We start from the raw sequence: 25,148 nt of genomic DNA on the forward strand, positions 1-25,148 counted from the left end.
AGCCTAAATTCAAGTGACCAGATCCATGAAAGATATCAATATATTCGAGGCATACAAATGAAATTGCAAATTTGAAAAAAAATCCAATAAAAGGATTTTTTTTTTTATTGTGATAAGATTGTTATGAGAAAATTCTATAATCTCAAATGCATTTCACAGGGCACTAGACAATGGTGGGATCCGAGGCAAAGGTAAGAAGCTCATCATCTTGCTCAAATTTGGCCATGTCTTCCTTCTCCAAACTTACCCATGCTTCTATGCCCTCTCCCCATCTTCTGCCCAGCAGAATTGTAACGTTCCTGAGTTGCAAATTAGCAGTACTCACCCACAGAGGCTTCCCCCAACCAAAATCAGCATCGTACATGGGAAACCTTGTCCAACTGGTGAATGAACAGACTTCAACCTCCATATTTGAGAACTTTTCAGCCACCTTTCTCTTGGACTCCCACAACTTCAAATCCCCATTGGCCCCTTGCAGTGCTCTAGTATGAGCATCATCTATTTGTCTAAATGCTTCCCTCAGCTGCTCCTCCAGGCACCCTTGGTATAGATCTTTTTCTGCCACCCCAGAAGTAGTTACCAATAAATACAAGTTACCAAAGGAATGGTCTGGCAGTGGTGGTTCCATTCTGGAGCGAATGTTCACTGCATGTTGAGATGCCAATGCTCTTGAGCTGCCCTCCTTTCTGGTAACCCTGATGATACATCTCCATATGAGTGCTGTCAGTGCCTCCACACGCGTTGGCATTCCTACACGCGAGTAGGTGGAACATTTGGCTCTAAGAGTGGCCATGCTTGATTCAGTGAACAAAAACCTCTTGGTGGATATAGTCTCTGATACTGGGAGAATAAATCTTTCTACTCTCTTTCCAGGAAAGAGAGAAGCCGAGTTGAAAGTGGGTCCTGGAACATACTGAGCCCCGCGTGCTGTGATAGCCCAGTTGTTAATGAAGGTAACCATTGATGCCATATCTACAACTAAGTGACTCATGCTAACACCAATGGCAATCCCACCACATTGGAAATGGTTTACTTGGATGGCTAGCAGCACATCTGTTCCTGATTTGTAGTTTAAAAAGTTGCATGGAAGGAGTAGGTACAGAAATTCCACCATGTTGGGCAATCTAAGAAAGTCTGACAATTGAGAGCTGACTTGAGCTTCAAAGAAATCAACTCCTTGATCATTGCAATCAATTGAGCTTTCTTCTTTCAGTCGTCCTGCTAAAGGGAAGAAGCCGGTCAAGGCTTCTGATAGAGATGTTTTCAGCTGGTGAGACTTTGCAGCATTTTGGGTTTTGTCACCATTGTTGGAAGAATAGAACAGAACTAAAGGCAAATTCACTATAGGAGCATGCATATCAAGCATGGACAGCTTGAAGGTTCTCAAGTGTTCAGGAGTTGAAGAGGATGGATGGATGGTCTCTGTAGAAGTCACTTGAACATTTTGAAAATCTACCATCTTCCTATTTCTCCTTTTTCTCCTAGTAGCCGAGTTTGAGCTTTTGAGGCTTCGAATGGTTTTTGGTTTCTTGCTTGGAGGCTTGCTCTATTTAAGCAATCAGCAAGATTTGTTTAATAACAATACTGTCAACGGGTTTTACCAAAGGTGATGGATGAGGAGTTCCAATCAGGTGAGAAGCTATGGATAAAGGAAATAGAGGGAAGAAGTGCTTCACGTGAGAGTGCACTTAAGGTAAGTCCCATCTTCCTTTTCCACTACATTTTTTATTTTACTTTGCAAGTTTAGAGTACTCGCCTGATCCCAACTCATGAGTGTCTTACAAGTATTGCTATTTTACATCTGGTTTTGTTGTTCCTGCAGTAGCATGAAATAAGTATTAACTTTCTGGCTCTGTACCTTGCAAACATTACTTTGAAAGAAACCCTTTTCCAACTCTTCTCCCTAATACTTGTTCTGTAATCAAAATGCAATCTAATACTAATCCATGAGGAACTATTCTTTAACATTTATCAACAAAGTGTCATGCATTACAATAATGGTTGCAGTTGATGCTCTTGGTTAGAATTCAGAAAACCAGGTGATCCATGTGGTTTGGGTCAATTGTAGAAGCAAATAAGAAACCACATGTTTCTCCAGCTCTTGGTTAGAATTCAGAAACCAGGTGATCCATGTGGTTTGGGTCAATTGTAGAAGCAAATAAGAAACCACATGTTTCACCAGCTCTTGGTTAGAATTCAGAAACCAGGTGATCCATGTGATTTGGGTCAATTGTAGAAGCAAATAAGAAACCACATGTTTCACCAGCTCTTGGTTAGAATTCAGAAACCAGGTGATCCATGTAATGGACATGTTCTTTGTGCAAGTAATGAGGCACACTCGCTAAATGCTAGAAATTAGGTTTGGGAAACCCTTTAAAGATATTTTAGATTCAAATGGCAATCCATTTTTATATGTTTACTATTAAATTTCTAATTTTTGTACTTTAATCTTTAATAATTATTATTACTAATTATTAAAACTTATACATTCATTATTATATATTTAATTTTTTATTATAAAATTAGTAAGAATTATTCAAGATTGTATTAAAGTATGTAACTTTTTCAAGAAAAATAATCGACTAAATAAAATGGAAGGATTAGATGGAATGAAAGAAGCTCTTCATCTTTGTCAGCTATAACCTGAGCTTTGTAACTCCTGAGTTCTTTACACCAAAAGAATTAAACAACTTAGAGAATTATGTGAGATTACACAGATGGCCATTCTTATGAAGGGATTGGAGATGATGATTTCTTCAAATGAAACTCAAAAAGGGTAGAAGAAGCCTATTTGACAGATTTCTTGTGGCGAAATTCCTTCATCCATAGCTTGATCCTCTTGAATCCTGAGCTGGTTTTGGAGCTTCCTTTCCCTTTCTTGTGCTGCTCGTCGTCCTGGGATGGTGCTGGCGGTGGATCAGGAGCATAATCCCATTGATCCGCCCATGACATTCCAGCTGAATAATTACGATCCATCTCTTCCTCTTCCTCTCTGGTTCCGTCTCTAACCCTTTTTGCTTGGAAAGAAACTATGGGAACTTTTTCTGTTCCTGAATTCTCTCGCTGATGCGATTTGGTTTGAGAGAAAAAAGGAAGATTGTTGTGTCTTTGATGGATTCCCCTGTTTGAGGATTTACGAGTTCTGAAACCAGATTAACTGCTTTCAAAACGACCACTCTTTAAAGGGTTTTCTCATCCCACCTCTGCTTGCTCGTTAATGGTGGAAGATCTTTCTGTTAGCCATGAAGGGGTGGAGCAGCATCCTTTAGTGAAAGATGCCTCTATGTTTAGGGAAGTCTTTTTTTAACTTAAAACTTCTCTTTCCGATACAAAGGGTCAGAGAAGTTGACATAGAAGGTAAATGAGGACATGAATATGGATAAAATCACAGATTTCATCGTCGCCATGAATGAGGATTCATCGGTACTGGATAAAAGTCTTGACCAAGCTTCCAGGAGATAAAAGTTACAAATCCTTTTTGCAGCCATCATCAATTAATTGGACTTTTTGATAAACATAAAATACACAGGAATTCACCACCATGCCCAATAAAGCATGTTATGGCATATTCAAATCTTGTCCGTACTACCAATAGAACTCTAAATGGCCACCAATCTCCCTGCAAATTAATGTTGCCTCGGCTGCCAATTTCATACTAGCTGCCACCACCTCTCCTGTCTGTGGATGCCTTGCAGCGGGCTCGTATGCTTGTGAATCTTCCAACCTCCCCTTTTGAGCAGCTTCCCTCGCAGGGACGACACACTCCCACCAGAACTCCTGCAAAATCCCATGCATCAAGATCCAATAAGAACGTTGTCGGTTGACCCGGAAAAGACTGCTCCCATTTGGAGTCCAACAGTACAAATCCACCCAATCCCTATCCATTATCTCCATTTGTCCCTGTAGCTGGGGCATGTAGTAGTAAGGCATAGCAGACCAAGGCAGGGCACTCTCCGGCTTCCCCTTATTATATGGGCACTTTACTTCCAATATCCCACCCCCTGGAACCGAACCCAAGACCCCATCAGGTGATGCTCCAAGCCATCCTAACCGCACATCGAAATGGACTACAAACCCTAAGGACCCCACTTCCCGACCTGTGATGTTTTTATACTGTTCAATTGCAACAGCTTCATTGGCGACACCCCAGTTCATGGCAGACCTTGCAGCAACTCCAATGGTATCTATATCAGTTGCAAATACCTTTTCATGCCAGAGCTCAGACCGGCGGTTGCCCTTCCAAAAGCCCAAAGCTGTACTAAATGTGCTTGTGGTTAGCTTGTCCCTGCGGAGGGCAAACCATTCTTCTGATCTTTGTGGTACATCTGAAGTCGCTTGAGCAACCACTAATGCTGAGGGAGAGCGGAAAGCGAGTGGGACTGATAACGATGTACAATATGGGGCAGAAACTGTGCAAAACCGAGCCATTTTCCAGGATACTGTGGCCAAGTTCCTGTAGTTTTTGATAGTAGGACTTCGGTGGATGGTCCTGTGAAGATTACAGACTGCTTTATGTTTAGCTGTTTGAACATTTCAAGCTATTTCTTCATGGTATATAGTTCTTCAAAGATAATAAAAAGAAACTCGAGGCAAACCTCCAGGAACAAAAAAGAAAGATTCTAAAATTCCTACTTTGTCACTGAAGCATTCATAAAATCAGAATAACTTGTTCCACAATTAAAAGAAGAGATATCTTCATGTCCAGACAATTCCAAATTAACTCAGTGAAAATTAAAGTTTGAAGTTGCCAGTTTGACCAATGCAGTCCAATTAAGGATTAAGAAAAGTATCCAGTATCAGACAGAAGCACACAACATTAGAATTGAAACTGGATGGAAAACAAGCTTCTCAACAAAGATGTACAGAAACAAGTAGTTTCAATATCTTTTTGTAAGAATATGACAGAGTTCACACAGAAAAAGCATCATATCTTTAAACGATGGGAAAGACAAACCATCAATTCAAGTGCAAGAACAAATTTATGTACTCACATATTTGTCCTAAGCACAAGCAAATAAATATTTCTACAAAATAAATCTTCTTGTAGGATGATAAGTTGAATAGAATACAACTTCAAAATGAGCAGACAGTTCTTGCTTGAAAATTTGCAGCACACTGAAAGTCATAATTGTGAAGAGAGACTTGATTGACTCCTGAAATAAGTAAGCTTGAACAATAACTGAGGAAGATGAGGAACAGAGAACCCTTCAATTTTAGTGTCTATAACTCAGTCTCTAGCACAGCCATGATCAGGAAGGCAAGATAAATCAAATTTGACATAGAACAAGACGAATTATTGATTTGGTCAATTGTTTGAAACAAAAAAGAAAAAACACACCACCAATTAGACCTTTACAGAGAGTTCACGAGTCATAGTCTAAGATGACCAGACTCTGCATGTCTCAGATGTATATGATGTCATCATTTTTTTCCTCCAATGCAAACTTTAATTCTTTGATCTTCGATTAGAAAATGTGTGTCGCTATCTTTCTCAATATTATTCTAACTATCTAGAACCAATTTGACTGCAAGATTATATCCGGAGAAACTTGAAATGGCTGAAATTGCAAATGGACTGTCTATTGGAAGAAGCAGTATATCACGTCAAACAGTTAATTTAGTTTGCAATTGAAGGTCAAGTAACATATGGCCCAAATGGATTTGAGCAAGACAAGAGGTTTCAAGGAGCAAGAGGAAGGGCCAAAAATCAATTAAAAAATACATGCCGGAGAAGATGCTATGCATTAGAGAGAAGCAGTAAATCTATGGTAAATAGAATCAAATGAATAGCTCAAGGAATGTTAGAAACCACTCAAACTAGATGTTGGTCACGGTGGCAAAAAAATTCAAGTTCTAAGAAAAAGGTTTGCAAGAGATGAGACTAGGAAAAAGATTTATTGAAAGTGTCAATTCTCAACCTTTAGATTACTATAAAGTAGATAGAGAAAGAGAGTCTAAAACGAATTGAATATTTCGATACAGTTCAGTATAGGCTCACTCTGACCATGCATCTCCTCAAACTTGAGTTTGCAATTCCTGTGCATAGCTATGTGCTCTAGACAACAGTGAACTACTCTCATACTGAAAACTCAATCCCAAAAGAGAAAATAACAAATCTTAACACACAAAACTATCAAACTAGACTCGTGAGAAGCTGAATAAGGTCCAGTCACTCTATTTCAGGCAAGACACGGGGTTCACCCATCTTTAACAAACATGACACTTGTTAAAATGTCCAAATAAAGTTTAGTCTTATTGAAGACCAATCAAATATTTTAAGGTGACAATAAATGACCAAGACATTAACTTCAACACGATCATAACCAAATCAATAGACAAAATAGCTGACTTAATTTTCCTTTCTTTTCTGTTCCCTGTTGTTGCAATTTGTTGCTGACAAAAATCCAACCAAATATGTTATGCTAAAACCCTCAACAAGAAAGCAAACATGAAACAAAGTCACAAGAAAAGAATACTTACTTCTGTTAGACAATCTCTTCTATGAAGTATGACAGAAGAAAAATAACAGCTCCAGTAAAAGCATAAGGTAATACAGTAAGGATGAATACCTGAAAGACAGCTGCACTGCATTTTACCCCCGGAAGTGCATCTAGGTGCCAGGCTGAGACAAGCGACCTGAGCCATTTTTGGTTGGACAAAAAAGCCAGACGAGGGCTAAATGGGTCTCATGTTTCCTTCAAATGCCTCTCATCTGCCACTTGAACATGCTTCAAGGACTACTTGTTGTAGCTTTATGTAGTTCAAGTTCTGTCAAAAATCAAGAGCACAGTCAAACATTTAGTTTCTTATTTTTCCGCTGATCACAGCATTTGGTACTTTGAGTGAAACTTCAGTAAACGATTCAAAATAATCCTTAAAAATAGAGAGAACCTTTCTTTTTTCTTGAAGTAGCTGAAGAATAAGAATTCAAATACCAAACTCAAACTAGAAATTTGGCCACTATTTAATCAGCTAAAAGATGTAAATAATTACGTAGTTCCTAAAGCTCAGAAATCCACATAAAAGTCTTTGTTCTTCACCATTACAAATTACAAGACACAAACACGAGTTACAAGCTATTAAGGTTTATAAAACGACAATAATCTACACACTTGACCAGCTAGAGGCACAGAAGCAAACCCATACGACTCAGAGATTCACGATGAACAAGGTCATGCAATCAAACCAAGACTTCAATAACACCAAACGATCAAGCCCCAGTAATTCCAACACAACAATGAATCGTAAAACCCCCACAAACGCTGCTACCTTGTAAAGGAAGTAGGATTCATACGAGTCCCAGACAAACTCGTACATTAACGATTCACTATTTAATTTCAAGCTTTCCTTCAGACGAAAATGGTCCCGGAAAAAGGAGAGAAGAATTCGGAGAAAAGCGATTGTAATGAGCGTGAGAATCAAGAACAGTATGGAAGAAGATAGGTACAGCTTCGGCTCAGGACTTGGGAGAAGGCGTGAAGGGGAGGCACCGAAACGCAGGATGATGGGATAAGCGATACGGCCCTCGATGAAGCTACCGTACGCCCATGAATGCTAGTTTGAGTTGCCGATGTCGATATCCCAATCTCTTGCAATCAGAACACGAAATCAATAGCCTTGGTTGATTCCGGCTTGAAATATGGTATTGCAGAGGGATTATCAGGAGATTTTAACACGAAAAAATAATATTATATCAAAATCCAAATCCTCCAATACTTTAATCTAAACCCCTCGAAAATGGCAAAAATATTAAATACCCATAATTTTGACATCCTCTTTTCTGATCTTATGCTATAATAATTTTAATTCGGTAAGACTTCTTATTAAAAAAATCATGTAAATTTCTTTTATATTCAACAGCATCGTCTATTTTTCAAAGATTAGGCTCCTACTTATCCACCACTCTCCAACGATTTTTCAAATAGAAGATTTTCTAGAACTCTCCTCCTGTCTCGTAATATGTATGGAGAATGCAGCAACCATATTCGCTTGATTTCCATTTGTGTTGTTACAACTTCTGGGGTGTTCAAAAGTAAGAACCTCTTTATTACTTGGGATCAGAAGTGAAAATTACTTTCGAATTCAACCTTTCATTCTGTTACATCCCATTGAGATCACAAGCACAAAACACTCTTTAAATTTAGACAACAATTCGATCTCATCTCTAACATAAAATCTTAAGTTTTGATGTTCCTCACAGTGGACAATTCCAAAGTAGACATCTTGATTTTCCACTTAAAATCTGGAAGAATTAAGAAAATTTTGTGAAAGATTTGCTTGTTATCAACCTAAAGACCCATTCTATTCTAAAAAGAGTAAATGGTACCATATAAAAGGAACTTCCAGAAACCCAGGAAATAAAGAAAAAATTCTCAGATAGAAACAAACAAACAAGATAACAAAGAAGAAGAAGAAAAAAACAAAGAAAGAAGTAAGAAATATGAAAGAAAGAAACAAGAAAAGAAAGAAGATAGTAACTGAACCAAAAACGAGCAAAAGTATAACATTACCTAATATTATTTTCATTTAGGAAAACAAAAGAAAAAAAAAAAAGTTTATAGTCCACCAGTCAGTTTTTTTGTAGAGAAATGAGTAATTTGGTCGTAAGGCATCCACCCAATAAAGCAAAAGGCCATTCTACACTATCCACATCCACAACTTGATACAAAAATTTTTGATACAAGAGATGATTTAATAACATATGTAACATGAGATTTACAAGGGAAAAGCCATATAAAACCATATCTCTGATTGAAGTAAGCACAACGAATTTTGATCAGTCATCACCTTCAAGCTCTTTACCAAACTGCTCCAATCTAGCAGCATCCTCGCTCAGATCACGAACTTGGGCATGATTGACAGAACCGTCATCTTCACTAGCATGCAACTGCCTGCCTCCAAACCTTCAGAAGCCAATAAAATAACCAGGTTAGCAGTTTAATAATGGTAACGTACCCAAAAATGTCAAAAAATTGTTCCATGTCAGCCCAGAATTCTAGTTAGCTCGTCATGAGTTTTCAATTATAAAGCACAACAGAAATAAGATGTCAAAAAATGGATCCCATGTCAGCCCAGAACTCTAGTTTGTTCATCATGAATTTTGAATTATAAAGCATAACAGAAACAAGAAATCCAAGCGCATCTGCTGTTTGGCAAACTAATGGATTTGGGATTTTGGTATTTTCTATTAGATACAATGAGCAGCTCCCGGATTAAAACACTTTTTTTTTTTCCTTCTCACAGGAAAGAGGAGATCTGGACTAAAAATGAACAATGGATGCAATGGGAAAGCATTTCAGTTTCGTACTGCCTAACTGCACCACTTTCATCAAGTCCCATTTTTTTTTTTTTTCTGATTACGTAGAACTAACACTTTGACACTATATAGTTAACCATAACGACATCACTAGGATGTGCTCCAACTTGAGATCATATTACAAAACTATGAGAAACAACCTATTTATCTCTTTTAGTAATAGGCATGGAAAAAAAGAAGAGTTACCATCTTCCATTCATCAATTCAATGCACTTGAGGGCATCCCTCCTATCCTTGAACTTCACCAACACAACACCATGCGGATGATTCTCACAAACCTGTACATTAATGGATTAAGTATGGCTTACCAAAATCCTAAAAGTCACCAAAATGTATTTGTAGATGAAATTACGGCCATGGATACCTTGACTGAATCCACGAGGCCAAGCTTGAAACACTCTTCCCGAACATCTGCCTCTAGCTCTTGGTGTAGATTTTCATCAGCCTTCAGAGCATTTCAAGTCAGTGAATTCAAAGAGAGGTTGCACATAATTTTCATATGCAAACGAAACAAAAGACTGAAGAAAAGTTGTTCTATTGGCATCCTGAGATCATTAAAAGAAAGAAAGTGTACAAATTTTTTTTGAAGCTATACAGAGGCTGAAATCAACCTTAACATTTAGACGATAACAAGGATCAAAATATGCAAATAAAGCACACAAACAAATCCTTAAATACCAAAGTTGGATGCAGCTGACTCGTGCAAGTGTGGTTCATATTTATACAAACAAGTGATTCAACTATACGCTCAAAGTTTGCCCAACCTTTGAGATGATAAGCAAGCTTTTTAAGTTTTTCAAGAGGCACATTTTAAAGGATTAGGAATTACTTACCCTCATTTCAGCAGGGGTGAACAAATTACAAAGAATAACAGTAGCAGGAATTGACACTTTTGCATCATCATGTCCACCTACACATAATGAAAGGATTAGTGTCATAAAATAAAGAGGAGAAGGGGAAAAGGAGACTGAAGCTCTCTTCTCCAAAGGCAGTATCATGTTCTTGTAAAAAGCTTTTTACCCCAGCCTAGTATCTTGTCCTCAACCCTCTTCAGCTTCTTCTTCTTCTTCTTATCCAGCTGCCTGGGTATGAATTTATCTCCTGCAACATACAAATATAAATAAATAAATTTCCTGATCCTCCACATGAGATAAAAGCAAAACCAATTGGGCATGATGCAGCATCAACTTTCATCTTTAGTGAGTGGTGCACCATGCAAGAACAAAATTTTTGCAAGAGAAGCAAATGAGATGAGGTACAGGATTCTTTTCTTTTAAATCAGTACAGGTAAAATAGATACCTTTTTGCTCAAACCTGGCTATGCTGACAGTCATAGGAATCTTGCCACCAGGACGCAATGGGGCCCCATCTAGAATCTGGACAGCCAAATCGACTGAAGGCTCCTGATGTGCCAAAAATATCATCACTATGAGTTTTTCCAAACAAGATTGTTAATATGAAACCATGTAGAATCTAAAGAATTACCTTCAAGTACGTAACAAGTGCATCTCCTTTTACTCTACCAGTTTCTTTATCAACATAAATCTTCACACGTGGCTTTTTCGTTTCAGGGTCCTAAAGAATATGAAGTAAAGCTGGTCAGAGAAGACAGTACGATATAATAAAATGAACAATAAAAGACATCGGTTAATTAGTTAACAGTCTGGTGAAAGATTCACAAAACAGATTTGAAACTATACGACTTATTGTATATCTGAACTCTACCAGAAGTGACATTACCAAGAAAAAAATGTTCAAATATTTGCAGTTTTTACACCAAAAAAAGGAATAGCACAAACCTACGGAAATTTAGAGCCAAAAATGATACAAAATAATTATTTTTACCTCCTTTATGATGCCACACTTGGAAAATACTTCTACCACCTGCAAGGAATTTCCAATTCCATCAGTAGCAAGAGATAAATAGAAAACTATCAAGTAAAGCTAGCAAGTTCTTTCTCCAATAAAATTGCCCCACAGAATCTCAACTCCTATCTTATGCAGATAAGAAATAAATATTTAAATGAGGCTGTTCCTTACTTCCTCTGTAGTGACATCATCAGGCAACCCAGTGACATATACATGTGTATTGACTTTGAGGTCGAACCAACTATCTGGAGGTTTATTAGCTTCCTGCTAAGATCATCTCAAACATGTCAGCATCACTGGCTGTCATCTATTTAGAATTGTACACTCTTCAGCACAGATTCAGAGAACCGCATCATTTGCAAAAGATAGTGTTCAGCACATCCCTAACGTCCCAAAATGCATGAAAATCAAAAGAAATACAAAGATACACGGCAGGCTGTTAGTGGGCAGCCAACAAGATAGCTAGTAGAAAGAGAGAACAGAATTTGAAAAGGTGATATAGTAGTTGGAGTTGAAGCTATAGTCGTTTTAGAAAACCTTTTTCTCAATCTGCTTCTCAGGCTCTTTTCGCTTTTGATCAGGTTTTCCCACCACCACCTCATCAGTAGCATCTGTTTCTTTGCCAATTGATGCTTCAGCAGCTTTTAATGTTGGAAAGACCTCCTCCTCTTGATGGTACACCATGTCTTCTATTTCAAAATTTTCATCCTTAGAAGCTGAATCATCCTAGAATAGAAGGAACTTCATCAAATTGCTACCTATTTATTAGAGACAAAGTTTAATTCTACCAGATTAAAGAGATACAAAGCTAAAAACCCACTTGAGGAACCCAAGCTCTAAGACCACGATCCCACTTGTAAGTAGTACCATCATCATCAATGAACTCTTCCTCGCCATCTGGTGGCGTCAGAGGCCGCTCATCAGCATCCACCTCCGTTTCCTTTACCGTCCCATTAGAATCATCAAATCCATTATTTCCAGCATTTTTCAGAGCCTCTGCTTCAATTTCAGCAGCTTTGACCTCCTTCTGCCATCTAGTGAACTCATCATCATCGTCAGTGATTGATGAATGGTAAATTGGTTCATTTGAACTTTCACCCTGAAGATTATTCTCTATCTGTGGTTCAGAAAGGACTCCACCAGATGTAGAATGGTCAAGGTTTTCTCCCATAGCCATTCCTGTACATAATTCGGGTACTGAAGATAGTGGCATCCAATTGGTTCTCCCTTCAGACCACACCAATGTATCACCAGATATGTAACCATTCATGAAATGCTCTGTCAAGGTGAAAATAAATAAAGGTTCACCGACTTGTGAGTAACCTACTCTGAAATTTGACGAAAACGCATGCAAAATCACTGTCAACTACAAGAAGGTGAGATTGTTTTCAGTGGAACACCAACTAGAAAAGCAAAGAGAGTTTAAAATAAAAAATACATGACAGCATGTGAGACTGGCACGAAATATATCTCATAAGTCTCATTTCAGGAAAGCCATTCACTTATAAAGATATCGCCATCATGCAGTTCATTTACAAAGGATTACATCCTATTATGCAACCAGGGCATTTTTCTCGAATATGCATATGATGGAGATGAGTCTACTACATATACTGAGAATTCTTTTAAAATGCCCCTTCTAAAGAAGAAAACTTAAATCACATAAACAAAAGTATAGGATAACTTACAGAAACAGTAATTACAATTCTAAAATGAATGGTCAATATAAATTTCCAACAACAAAAAAGTTCAATACTTTCAGCAGCCTTAGCTCATAACATTGTACCTCAGAGAGCAATAGCAAGGAAAGGTTTCTAAGATGCTTCTTGGTTCATGCTACAAATACAATCACCAACACACACAATTAAATAATCAATCATCAGCAACAAAGATTTGTATGCACCAATAACAATTATTGTGCTTCTAAAAATGATAAAAGACGTGCAGGAAGAGCATTCAAGTAAACATAATTTTTTTTTTTTATGACAATCTTCAAGCAAACAAAATCTGCACTAAAAGCACAGCCAATGAAGTCTGACGAAGAAGGATAGGCAAGTCATCATCATAAGATTTTGGAGGTTAATCTTCAACAAGGTAAACAAGGCAAAACCCAAGGATATAGGTCCAACTGTAATTGCTCACAAGCACTGCATACCTGTGCCAACTTTGGTTTTTCCTAATAACTGTCAACAACCAAGCAGGAAGACAAACTTTTCTTTTTTTGAATGACCATAAAAAAAGACACAACAAGGCTATACAATGATGAATTTACATTAAGGGCACCATAGGATAGACATTCTATTTTTTAAATAAATGAAATTTTGAATGCAAAAGGAGAATTATTCTCAAATACAAAAAGGCATCTAAATTTCAAAAGGCCAAATATTTTTAAAGGCATTGAATCATCAAGTTAATAATAACTGACTTTAAAATTTTAGTTTTTTTGCTTTTCTTGTTTGAGAAAACTCAGATATATTTAGTAATTTAACCACATTTAAGAGTTAAATGAGTATAGTCAAGCAGTGATACTTTTATTGTATTCAAGAAAATTACATGAATTTCATGCTGATTCTAGAGCAGCTTAACTTTGAAATGGTGACACCACATCGGCAGAAGTGGAACTACTTAAGAAGCAGTCCAACATCCACCTCATCATCCTTATAATGCAAAGAGAACTAATTTGGTTCATATATAACAAAAAGAATAAAAAATTAAGAATGGTGTAACCCACCACCCACCTTGCAACTCTGAAAGGGCATAGGGGCCAACATGTTCCTGATTCTCCCCCAGTATATACCATCCAGCTTCAGCAGTAGCGTCAGGGTTTGTACCAATTCCATTCCCAGACCTAAAACAACAACAAAAAATGAATGTCAGTTACTAAAAGAATTCCATAAACTACAAGTTGCCTTTGAAGTACCATGCCGAATAAACAATACAGAGGCACCTCTGCTTCACCTCATGAAAATGGCTACAAATCAAAGTAACAACTACACCTTTTGAACCTCAAATTATTCAAATTCTGAAAGAAAAATACAAGCCATGTAACACGATTACTAAAAACTAAAACTACTAAACCATTTCCTTTCAGACAGTTTAAAATACCTGATTCTATCTGAAAATGAGTAGAGAGGGATACACTACACAAGGAGAAATGGAGACAAAGACTGCGGGGTGCGAACGCCAAGGGCCAGCAAGTGTCACCTATGTCAACCAGGCCCACTCAAACTAGGCCAACCATTGAGTATAGTTCTTCTAAACATGATAATTCAAATATTACAAGGACCCAAGCCGATTCAGTTTTTTTTTTTTTAAACTAAATTTCATCTTAATAAAAAAAACAAATATTCTGAATTTCATAACATTCCTACTAAACTACAGCCATAATCCTTATATTGATGGGCACAGTTGGTTCAATGGGAACTCAACCCGATTTAGATGAGTATAGGGTCAATCCCACACCTGTGAGGCGAGGACAGGGCGAGGGGGGAAACCCCGCATGGGTTTGGGACAGGGACAGGCTGAGGGGGGAAACCACAGCATCAGTTCAGGGCAAGGATGGATTCCTAGACCCATAGAAACCTGACCACAGGGATTTACGAGAAAGCTAGCCTTTACTAATTTGGAAATAGAAATCTATATTCTTTAAAGAAACTCTTTACTTCAACATGAGCATTTGGCAAAACAAATTTTTTAACAGTTTCATAAAACTGCTGTAGGTTTTGTTTCAATTTTATGATTTATGCTATTCTGTCTATTTTAAATCTTGTTATTTTTTTCAATTTTTGCATAATTTTTATAAGGTTATTTTAAACACGGGTTTGGCAATAGGCCAAAACAAATATGGGTTGGAGATGCAAGGACAGAGTTGGCGAGTAGGAGAACAGGGCAGGGACTGGGTTGGATTTCCAACTCTATCACAGGTTTTTGTAGGGATACGTTTTCCAATCAGGTTTAAAAGGTGGGTTCGGTTTTTCGAAAAACCAACTCATGCCCACCCCTACTTGTATATGTATAATCAGCCTAAATACAACAAAAGTATGTATAATCAGCCTAAATACAACAAAAGTATGTATAATCAGCCTAAATACAACAAAAGACAAGAAACATTTTTTTTAATTAGGTACCACAAATGTAATATGTCTTATGATTTTATTCCATTCACCATCATTCAACATGATACTTCAATTTGAAAGTCTCTAGTTAAGTCCAAATTGATAATCCCTTGTTTGAGGACTACCTCAAACAACCTCCCACAACAAGAGTAACAATGGCAACACAAGAGGTCACCAATTTAAGAGGTATTATCTCATGTGGGGGTAACACCAAATTGTTTGGATCTAGCTGAAGAATATCTAAGGGCAAGAGATCACCCAAAGTAACTGACATTTATGAAAGAAACAGGAAGAATGAGATCAATTTTAATAGGCCCTGCATTTCCCCTTTGAAGATCTAAAAAAAGTGGATAAGGATTTAAACATGAGACAACTACACAGAAAGATAAGTGTCCAAAGATAAAACCATCCTCCTCAAGGTTCTATAGCCTCTCCTAGGCACATGCAGACAGGTAATATTGTGTGATGCCGAAGCACTAAATGGTGTAACATCAAACATTGTCCATCATCCAAGAGGAAGCAGACATCCCTACACACTAGAGCCAATAACTTCTCATTTATGTTAACAATACACAATTATAGAAACCCAAACATCCAAAAGGAGAGTACCAACGTCTGACTACAGTACTGTTTCAACACCACATACAAGAAAAAATAAAATGCTATCTGAAACATGTCTAGCGGGAAAGGAAACACTTCTAAGACTCGCTCTTTTGGCTTTCTTTTGTTTGGGTTGTTGTACAACTCAACAACAACAAATTGCATTTTGTCTATCACTATAGCTATGAAAACGCAAACAAAAATACCTAAAAAACACTAACTCACCAACACTGGATAATATCATGCTCCAAATCCTTAAACTGATCACAAAAGCATCATTCCAACATAACAACAGTTTCTCTGAGTTGAAGGGGGACACAACCAACAACAACCATTTTTTGTTGAACAAAAAAGAGAGGGAAAAAAGAGTCATGATGTCTCTCATCTGCCACTTGACAATGCTTCAAAGACTATTTGCAGCTTATGAATTTCAAACTCTGTTCATCAGTCAAGAGCTTAGTCAAAATTTTCTTTTTTTCTTTTTTAATTTTCCCACTGATCGCAGCCTTTGGTACCTTGAGTGGTGCGAAGCAAACTAATTTTTAAAATAGAGAAAGATTCTTCCTGATTCTTAAAGAAGCAGAACAATAGAACCCCAAGCTAAATTTGAAATTGGGACACTTTGTTATCAGCTAAAAGATGTAAACTATAACATAGATTTGATCTTCAAACCTCATAAATCCACATAAATATTCTTTGTTCCTCACCATTACAATTTACAAACTCGAGTTAGTAGGACAACATAAGCTATTATGGTCTATAAATGATAATAAACTGCACACACTTCACCAGCTAAAAAGCAAGAATCAGAACTCAGAGATTCGTGATAAACAAGTCCATGCATTCAAACCATAACTTGACTAACGAACACCACAAATCGAACCCAGTAATCCCAAAATAACAGTGCAAACAGAAAACCCACAAATGCTGATATATGGTAAACGAGAACTCAATTGGAAGGAAGTGAGAAACGTACATTTTCTTATATGATTTGTCGCTTTGATGAGTCCCAGATATAATCGAACAGAAAGATTCACTAATTCTATTAAATTTTCGGCCTTGCTCGAGACAAAACAGGTCCCCGGGGACAGAAGAGAAGACTGTGGGGAGCGGTGATTCTAGTTTCAGGGTCAGCTCAGGACTCGGGAGAGGCGAGCCGAAGGGGTAGCACCAAAGCACACGATGATGGGATAAGTGGCATAACCGTCGATCAAGGACCCCAAGCCCTCTGTTACTTGGGTGGGCATGATTGCTAATTCACTGAAATTTAGTTAACAAACATCAAATTTGAAGTTCATCTTCATCTTCATCTTCATTTCATTCATCTACATGAACTTCATCTTCGAAATGGGTGTTAATGTGGACGAGTTCATGTGCACTAGAAAACAGTTTCCAGTGCTTGTGCCCCCAAATGAGAAAAATATGGAAAATAAGAGAATTAGTAACTTGTAATAGTATACTTAATTAAAATATAATACTTAAACATTAAATTAGATAAAACAAACATTATTACTACACGAATAACTAATTTAATGTATAACATTCCAAGGATTTGTTTTACTTCAAAAGGGTAAGTGTAACCAACTTTTCTATTAATAAGCACTCTGAGACAACAAGAGAACCAACTCTTAACCTTAATTAACTTATTGCAATAGATCTTTCTTTTGAGACTGAGTAGCTTTGCAATAGATCAAATTCCATAATTGATGTTCTAGCCTCCCTTCTTGTAGTGAAAGAGTTTCCAAAATATTTTGTTAAAATTTGATATTTCCCAACAGTGCACTTGGACACCCTCACCTTTACAATTCCAGTCAAAGGATCCCCACCAGTTCGGTCTTAACCTACTGAAAGCAAGTCACTGGAGCAACTTAACAGACTTGAGATCGCCAGAAACAAAAAAGAGCAAGCCTCTGAAACGGCTCCCTCTGTTTTGTTGGGGCATGGAATCCACATGTGAATGGATCCCATTTCCTCAACAAAAAAGAGGAAGCTATTTCAGAGGCTTGCTCTTTCTTCATTTCAGGGGATCCAGCTCAAATTAACAACTCAAGAGAGAGAAAACAGGTAAAACACAATTGAATGAGACCTATTTCTCCTGTTCGCAAGTGTTCAGACCTGAAAAGATCTTTTGTATACTATAAAAACTTGCTTGTGCATCATCCCAGTCCATGTAGACACCTTTCAGCATGATGAGCAAGAAGCGTGTCTTACTTCTTGCAGTGTCAAATAGTGAGCTTGTAGTGACTGGTGCTTAACCTGTTGATCAATTTGGGGGTAAGTGTTTCAGATCTCTTATGGTATTGCATCATTCCAATAGAGAGACGAATTGTGCTAGAACTTTGAGCTGGGTTTATTTCAATTGCCTTTTGTTGATTTGTGCACAAATCAGATGCCACTAGTATCTCAAGCTGTTATGAATAGATATCTCGAATATATCAGATCTATCACAACATAAATTCATTCCACAGAACTATAAAAGCAAATGAAAGAAAAAATTGTAAAATCCCAGCTTAAGCTTCTAAAAAGCTTTACTAGATACTCTTAAAAGTTTAAATAGTTAAAACTCCAGGGTTCAAGATTTCCTAAGTATGTAGCTTGGGCCTTTAGTCCTATGGTCACATAGGGAGGTTTTGACAGTGAGGTCTCGGGTTCAAGTCTCACCATGGGAAAGGGGAGTATGCGTGTATCATTAACATTCAAAAAAAAAAAAAAAAGACATTACAGAACTATGTGTATGTAGAGCTAACTAAGTTAATCCCTCTTCAAATGATTATGCTTATTACTGTCTTAGACATTACAGAATTGTCTAATTGTGTAAAGTAATCTCTAGGCAACGTTAACCCCTAAGAGATGCAGATTTAAGCTTCCATCAAGCACTGACGTGTAACAGAATCAGTAAATAACCGCATTGACTTCCTGTTTCATTCCTCCTGGTTTATTTCCTTCCATCAGAACAAATGTTTGGTAGTTCAGCAGCAGATGATAACAAAAATCCAATGTTCAAATCTTCAAAATGTCGTATACCCCAAAAGACCAGAAAACTAAGAATACAACTAACTGGCATCCACAATCACGAAATGCTATTTCCCATAGGAGAAACTATAAGCGAGAAATACGGCTAGAAAGAAGCTTCTCTCAGTTTTCGCAGGTGTACCTCATGAATCTGAATCTGTGTCTGCGTAGTCTGATTGTGAGTGAAGGCTTTACAGAACCGAAGCGATTTTCGAAGAGAGACAGAGGAGACGGCGGAAAAGGTGAGAGGGGTCGAGAGAGGGGGTGCGGGAGAGAGGGCGAAAAAAATGAAAATGAGAGAGAGACCGAGAGAGGGAACGGTTCGGTTCATGGGAAACCCGACACTGCCCCGCTTCGCCGTCCCGGAAGCCGTCTCTTTTAACAATTCTTATTAATTATTACAAAATTATATAATTTTAAATTTTAATTATTTTATTTCCACCCCTAAAAACTTTCCTTGCCAGCTGACCGACATGAAAAGAGAGAGCAGAGACTCATTTCTCTTCCAAGCTCTTTCTTTACAAGTATCCTCATTTTTTGTTCGTCTTCCTCCCCCAACATTTGAAATCGTCGTGCCCGAGAGCGCTGTCGGTCATCGTTTTAATTTGCAGTGAAGGTTTCTCCGTTACTCACAGGTACCTCTGTCGAATTTCCTCTCTCTAGTATATGGCTCATCATATCCTTCCGAGCTCTCCCCTTCCTGTTTGTGTTTTTGTTTTTGTATGGATAGGATTAGAATCGTTTGAATTAATTTAACTTTAGATTTTGATCTATTGTTGTCTTATTCGTTGCCGGCGTTCTTGAATTCCTGAAACTTCCATGTTTAAAAAATCAGCATATCTTATCAATAAAAAGATGGGTTTAAGGAAAACGTCATGTTAACTTCGTCTCTCTCAGCGCGTCTTCTCATTGGCACTCGCATTTTGATCTTTTTCATTAGCTCACGTGGCGTTGTTCGATTCCTTCATCTCCAAGCTTCTCCTTACAAATCTCAAAGGTAGGCAATAACCCCGACGAAGAAGCTTTTCTGAAGCTGTTCTGAAATTTCATTGACGAAAAAGCATTTCTAAAGTTGTTCTAAAATTTCAAAGACTTGTGCTTTCGGCACTGGCATAAGCATGATTAATCAGTTCGGTGTTGACACTTGACATCTTCTAGCCTTCCGAAAATTGGCGTAGAGATTGATCGGCTGTGAATATCTGAGGAAGGTTTGAAGCTCGGAGAGAGAAGGTATAGAAGGATCTCACTATCACTCTCTTTGCTGTCTGCCAGGTTCGGTTTGGTACATGACGGGATTTGAGATCTAATATGAAACTAAATCATAGAGAAAATAAAATCAACAATGGTAGTAAGGAAGGGTTAACTCATTCTCTTTTTCTCTCTCCCCATAACAGCTAACTTTTTTTAACTACAAAAGATTGAAACCAAAGAGAAAAACGGAAGAGAAGATAGAAGACAACTGAAACAGTGAATAAAACATAATCACTGTGAGTTGATTGAGGTAACTTATAGATAATTGAAAGGGAACTGAGGCCCCATACCATTTTTAAAAAAAATTTCATACATTTTGCTTGGAAAAATCAGCATATCTTATCTTCCTAAAGATGGGTTTAAATAAACCCCAAATTAGAATCTTAATAAGTTTCTAATTACTAAACCAAATAGGACTATGATGCTATAATCCTAATCAAATTGTAAAGTTTATAGTAAGGCAAAAGATGGAACTTTCCTCCTTGAGCTTGTGTTTTTTAATCCTCTCTAGCTTTTTTGGAATAGTATTGTTTTTTTCCTTTTGCTTGCTTTATTTGAGGTGACCCCCCAGGCTATGGGGGGCTCTCCCCCTCTCTTGCTTTCTTCTAATAATTTCTGAACACTTTTCAAGGGAAAAAAATTTTATACTGACTCATAGAACTCTTGTTTTGCTTTGGTAACATACTGTCACAGTTTTTGGTGGTTTTCTTCCACCTGTGTAGACTTAGGAACTCTGATTATCTGTTGTTTGACAACTCAAGCTTTCCTTGTTAGAAATCATGATTTGTGGATCTATTTTCTCTTTATTTTACTTTCTCAAAGAAGAATGTCAGCTGCTCTTTGTTTGTTTTGTGTTCCTCCCTTTAATTGTATAGTATGCAATGCAATGTAATATTTTATTCTTCATGAAATCAATGTTTTAATTTTCTGATTTGCTGGCATAGTGTCTATATATTTCTCACACTATTAATTTTGTTGCCAAATGGAAAGTTGAGCTTTTATTCAAAAGCTTCCATTTTTCCCACACAAGATCATCTACTTTTTGAAACTACTATGATTGATATTTAATTATTTTCATAAAGACAAATTTGATAACTTGTTAACCTTTTTTTGACCAACTGGAGGATGCCCTGCTTTCAAAGTGTTGCTTACAATTCCTAGAGTTTCAGCTTTGAATGTTATAAGTGGCTTTTGGTCATAGTTTTGTTTGTTAGGTAATTATTATTTTTTTCTGCTTTGGTAACATATCTTCAGAATGAAATATAAGTATTTTTTTTTCAAGAAAGGAGCTATGTTCATTACTGATATTTTTTCAATTTTACGAAGAGGGTGGGAGGGAATTTTGTTGGACTAAGACTATGCATGATTCTTTGTTTTGATTAGTTTGAGTTCAAGCTTGGGCTTTGAATATGTGAATATGGATATCTGAGGAGTGAAGCAATTGCTCTCTTTCAGTCTTCGCTTTTGCTTCCTTCATGCATTTCATAGTGTTTTTTGGGGTAGGATGGAAATTTTAGATGATCTGAATGTAAAGGAGATTCGAAATCCACTGTTGGTGAGGATACAAAGATTCTACAACTACATTTTATTGTGATTTTCCATGTGTTTCTTTATTTTGATGGATTATTTCTTGGCTTAGATAAGTGTTCATCTTAGATGGATAAACTTGGTTTCCATTTTTAGAAAATCTCTCATGGCATCCAGTTACTTATTCTTTAACCACATAGAGAAAAGAGTAAATGTGATGATGTACTATATGTGGAAAAGGCCTTCGGAGAATTGATGCTTGCGGCATATGGTAGGATATAGACTTGAAATGTGATTGGTACTTGCTGACTATGGTAGGATATAGATTTGAAATTTTCTGATGCCTGAAGTGTTGCATTTTGCTAAAGTAGAATTAGTTTGTGTTTTCTTTGTAGTCATCCGATAAAAGTGGAACTACTTGAGTTTTTATGGGGTTCTTGGACTTCCTACGATTTGAGTTTTTTGAGTTAAAAGATTATTATTTCTGCCATTCTGTTCTTTCCTCTTAACTTTTCATCTTACCAAGTTTGTTGCTGAAAGCTTACAGATAAACTTGAACAAGGGTTCTTTTGTGTGAAAAATCAACAGGTCGCTAAAACAGAAGTACAGTCATGGCGAATGATCAGCAAGAAATCCCTGAAAATGCCAACGAGCGTATGTGTTTCTGCTCTATAAATTGATAAAGTCTGTGGCTTTGTCTATGTGGAATTCTGGTTACCATCTAATTTTATTTATTATGTTTGCAGATTGTCCAGGCCCTCAATCAGAATCAGCAGGAAAATCTGAATCTTGTGCAGGATGCCCAAATCAGGAGATTTGTACAACAGCTCCAAAAGGGCCTGATCCTGGTATGAGGTTCTGAACGTAGCTATTTACCTTTTGGTTGGATTTCTTTTCTCGAAACCTGACAAATTTTGAATGCCGTATAAATTCCAAACCGATTTTGAATGCTCATAGTCCTTTAGACTAAATGAAAAAAGAAAAGCAAAAATAGTTTTCTTCAGAGTAAAGTAGTTATTTAGAACTCGGAAAAGTAGCTTTCAAAAATTGATACAAAACACCCTGAAGCTGGCCTTTCTTTTCTTGTGCATGCCTGTGGAAAACAAGCTGTTCAATTCTCCTTCAGATTATATGTGATTACTATACATTGCAGCTATGCTTAAAGCTCTTTATATCAAATAATCTGTTTAAAAAATCAATTTTCTGTAACTTGGAGGAAGAACCTGCTTGTAGGATGGATAATTGTTAGTGCCTTGATGCTTTTGTGAGATTTGGATTTTAGGTATTGCCCTGTGAAAACTTCTTACACTTAAGAAATGAAAGAAGAGTTAAGGCCTCTTTGGCATCTGTCTTTCATTTTTTCCTCATGTAATCCAATTTCAAAAACTACATTTGAGAATGATATGTCTGACCGAGATCATCTATGTCCCTCTGTTAGTCTCCAAAAGACATGCAAATTGGATTTGGGAGTCACTGTTAATTATCTAACTCGTTATTTGGCACCTTTCAGTCTGTGGCATAAAATTAATTACAGTATGGTTTTATCTTGCAGATTTGTTCACAATAGCAGAGCGAATGGCCACTGTAAAACACAAGATCCTGGTTTTATCTGGGAAGGGTGGGGTTGGAAAGAGCACATTCTCAGCCCAGCTTTCCTATGCTTTAGCCTCCATGGATTACCAGGTGGGCCTTTTTGACATTGACATATGTGGGCCTAGCATTCCGAAAATGCTTGGCCTAGAAGGCCAGTCTATCCACCAAAGCAATCTTGGATGGTCACCTATTTATGTTGATTCGAATCTTGGAGTAATGTCTATCGGTTTCATGCTTGAAAACCCAGACGATGCTGTAATATGGAAAGGACCTCGCAAGGAAGGAATGATCAAGAGTTTCTTAAAGGAAACTTACTGGTCGGAGCTTGACTACTTAGTGGTGGATGCACCTCCTGGAACCTCTGATGAGCATATCTCAATTGTGAAGCTTCTCCAGACTACGAGCATAGATGGGGCTATCATAATCACTACCCCACAGCAAGTATCTCTCATAGACGTACGCAAGGAGATCAATTTCTGCAAAAGAGTCGGAGTACGTGTTTTGGGTGTAGTAGAGAATATGAGTGGCTTGGCTCAATCAATTGTAGACATGAAATTCAAGAAGGTTAGCGAGACTGGTGAAGAAACTGATGTTACGGATTGGGCATTGGACTATCTGAAAACAAATGCTCCAGAGTTGTTTCATTTGATAGCTTGTAGTGAAGTTTTTGATAGCAGTGGAGGTGGAGCCCTTAACATGTGCATGGAAATGGGGGTGCCATTCCTTGGGAAGGTGCCTATGGACCCACAGCTTTGCAAGGCTGCAGAGGAAGGTCGATCATGCTTCGAAGATCAGAAATGCAGTAGTAGTGCGGCTGCTCTTCGGAAGATTATAGATAAATTGCTTTCCAATCACCAGCTACATGAAACTCTATAGATACACTGTAATTTTGTTTTGCTTCTTTAAACAGTATTTGTTTGGCCTTTACTTGTGTCATGATAGATGGAAGTGTTCTGACTATATGGTTCATTCTCAACCAACAATACAAGGTGCTCTGTCATGTCATTACTGTAAAGTCTGTGTTAACCATGTCTTGGCAAGACGGTTAAAGGTTTGGTCTAGCAGATAAGTGTAATTCTCTGTAAGCTGACAAAGAAGAAATATCTGTTAACCATCTCTCCCTCTCTTTCTCCCTCTCCCATGCTGCATAGGCTGATGTTTGCTCTGGGTTTTTCAGAATATGTTACTAGTAAACAGCTGAGAAGCAATAAAATTAAAAAGACTCGGTTGTTATCAAAATCAATCTACAATTGATCAGCCCGGAGCTGATCATACTTATTGCACCATAATCCAAAATAATATACAAAACAAAAAGTTCCTTCTATCTCCTGCTATGAAATGGAAAGAAAAAAAAAAAAAAAACGCTAGTTAGAAGATGGGGTACAGACAAGGCAGGCCAGAAGAAGAATAGCAGAAGAGGTTGCATCTTCTTCGCCACTGAAGCTGCTTTTCTTGAACTTGTTTGTCTTTCCTTTGTTACAATGCAACATCACCTCCTTCCCTTTGAGCTCGTGCTGCTGCTGCTGCTGCTGCTGTTTTTTCATGGCTACCGTTTTCCTAAAACTGCAACCGGATTCGTCCACCCTTGACACCATCCTTTTCTCTCAATCTCCAGCACTCTAAAAACTTAAGCAGAGGCTAAAGCTGTGCATGGAAGAAGCACACATGATCCACCATTTATAGGAGACTTGGCTCTGCAATTGCCTTCCATTTCTCATCATATTACCTCCCTCACCTGCCTTGTTTTGGTTTTCTAAACGCAGGGTCTTTCTCATGTGGGAAGATCCAATGTATCATAGTACAGAACAAGGGAAAGTATGACACCCTTTTCCCCTTTGTCCATATCTCTCTCTTGTCTGAATCGA

The 25,148-nt window shown here is 37.5% G+C and overlaps 4 protein-coding genes across 11 annotated transcripts; 1 reads left to right on the forward strand and 3 right to left on the reverse strand.

The window, feature by feature from the left end:
• Nucleotides 1-52: 52 nt before the first annotated feature.
• Nucleotides 53-1,501, reverse strand: LOC137963591 (vinorine synthase-like). Its single transcript, XM_068810727.1, has one exon. The coding sequence runs from the start codon at nucleotides 1,457-1,459 to the stop codon at nucleotides 164-166; it is 1,296 nt and encodes a 431-aa protein (XP_068666828.1). The 5' UTR covers nucleotides 1,460-1,501; the 3' UTR covers nucleotides 53-163.
• Nucleotides 1,502-3,410: 1,909 nt separating this feature from the next.
• On the reverse strand, nucleotides 3,411-7,635 carry LOC137963001 (uncharacterized). 3 transcript variants are annotated; one of them, XM_068810171.1, is made up of 3 exons: nucleotides 7,448-7,635; nucleotides 6,570-6,768; nucleotides 3,411-4,505 (listed from the first exon to the last, which is right to left on the reverse strand). In XM_068810171.1, exons 2-3 carry the CDS (start codon nucleotides 6,643-6,645, stop codon nucleotides 3,586-3,588), a joined length of 996 nt encoding a protein of 331 aa, XP_068666272.1. In that variant the 5' UTR covers nucleotides 6,646-6,768; nucleotides 7,448-7,635; the 3' UTR covers nucleotides 3,411-3,585. The 3 variants fall into 3 exon arrangements, with proteins under 3 accessions (XP_068666272.1, XP_068666271.1, XP_068666273.1); XM_068810170.1 differs by having other exon boundaries at nucleotides 7,270-7,635; XM_068810172.1 differs by lacking the exon at nucleotides 7,448-7,635 and having other exon boundaries at nucleotides 3,411-4,489; nucleotides 6,570-6,657.
• Nucleotides 7,636-8,491: 856 nt separating this feature from the next.
• On the reverse strand, nucleotides 8,492-19,209 carry LOC137963877 (splicing factor U2AF-associated protein 2-like). Of its 3 annotated transcripts, XM_068811096.1 has the most exons (14): nucleotides 19,055-19,209; nucleotides 16,877-17,160; nucleotides 13,924-14,033; nucleotides 12,006-12,463; nucleotides 11,723-11,911; nucleotides 11,357-11,452; nucleotides 11,162-11,200; nucleotides 10,802-10,891; nucleotides 10,617-10,719; nucleotides 10,337-10,417; nucleotides 10,150-10,226; nucleotides 9,681-9,761; nucleotides 9,503-9,594; nucleotides 8,492-8,903 (listed from the first exon to the last, which is right to left on the reverse strand). In XM_068811096.1, coding segments are annotated over exons 2-14 (1,545 nt in total). In that variant the 5' UTR covers nucleotides 16,879-17,160; nucleotides 19,055-19,209; the 3' UTR covers nucleotides 8,492-8,776. The 3 variants fall into 3 exon arrangements, with proteins under 3 accessions (XP_068667197.1, XP_068667196.1, XP_068667195.1); XM_068811095.1 differs by lacking the exon at nucleotides 16,877-17,160 and having other exon boundaries at nucleotides 11,357-11,449; nucleotides 19,055-19,208; XM_068811094.1 differs by lacking the exon at nucleotides 16,877-17,160 and having other exon boundaries at nucleotides 19,055-19,208.
• A 202-nt stretch (nucleotides 19,210-19,411) lies between these two features.
• LOC137962008 (cytosolic Fe-S cluster assembly factor NBP35-like) lies at nucleotides 19,412-24,210 on the forward strand. Of its 4 annotated transcripts, XM_068808697.1 has the most exons (6): nucleotides 19,412-19,547; nucleotides 19,853-19,909; nucleotides 20,071-20,142; nucleotides 22,279-22,344; nucleotides 22,437-22,538; nucleotides 23,243-24,210. In XM_068808697.1, the coding sequence occupies exons 4-6, from the start codon at nucleotides 22,302-22,304 to the stop codon at nucleotides 24,157-24,159; spliced, it is 1,062 nt and encodes a 353-aa protein (XP_068664798.1). In that variant the 5' UTR covers nucleotides 19,412-19,547; nucleotides 19,853-19,909; nucleotides 20,071-20,142; nucleotides 22,279-22,301; the 3' UTR covers nucleotides 24,160-24,210. The 4 variants fall into 4 exon arrangements, with proteins under 4 accessions (XP_068664798.1, XP_068664797.1, XP_068664796.1 ...); XM_068808696.1 differs by having other exon boundaries at nucleotides 19,853-20,142; XM_068808695.1 differs by lacking the exons at nucleotides 19,853-19,909; nucleotides 20,071-20,142 and having other exon boundaries at nucleotides 22,238-22,344.
• Nucleotides 24,211-25,148: the final 938 nt, after the last annotated feature.

The sequence above is a fragment of the Aristolochia californica genome, unplaced genomic scaffold (genome assembly GCF_029961685.1).
Source record: "Aristolochia californica isolate CCGP_79_NKW_82.1479 unplaced genomic scaffold, dmAriCali1.0.hap1 SCAF_4, whole genome shotgun sequence".
NCBI classification, from domain to species: Eukaryota; Viridiplantae; Streptophyta; class Magnoliopsida; order Piperales; family Aristolochiaceae; genus Aristolochia; species Aristolochia californica.

Excerpts from the sequence above, each read along its gene's own strand:
- LOC137963591 (XM_068810727.1), bottom strand. The coding sequence starts at position 1,459 with ATGGTAGATTTTCAAAATGTTCAAGTGACTTCTACAGAGACCATCCAT.
- LOC137963001 (XM_068810171.1), bottom strand. The coding sequence starts at position 6,645 with ATGGCTCAGGTCGCTTGTCTCAGCCTGGCACCTAGATGCACTTCCGGG. Across the intron at positions 4,506-6,569 it reads GCAGTGCAGCTGTCTTTCAG|TCTGTAATCTTCACAGGACC; the intron begins GTATTCATCCTT and ends AACATAAAGCAG.
- LOC137963877 (XM_068811094.1), bottom strand. Across the intron at positions 11,453-11,722 it reads AGAAGCAGATTGAGAAAAAG|CAGGAAGCTAATAAACCTCC; the intron begins GTTTTCTAAAAC and ends AGATGATCTTAG. Across the intron at positions 10,227-10,336 it reads GGACAAGATACTAGGCTGGG|GTGGACATGATGATGCAAAA; the intron begins GTAAAAAGCTTT and ends CATTATGTGTAG.
- LOC137962008 (XM_068808696.1), top strand. The coding sequence starts at position 22,302 with ATGGCGAATGATCAGCAAGAAATCCCTGAAAATGCCAACGAGC. Across the intron at positions 22,345-22,436 it reads CCCTGAAAATGCCAACGAGC|ATTGTCCAGGCCCTCAATCA; the intron begins GTATGTGTTTCT and ends TTATGTTTGCAG. Across the intron at positions 22,539-23,242 it reads TCCAAAAGGGCCTGATCCTG|ATTTGTTCACAATAGCAGAG; the intron begins GTATGAGGTTCT and ends TTTATCTTGCAG.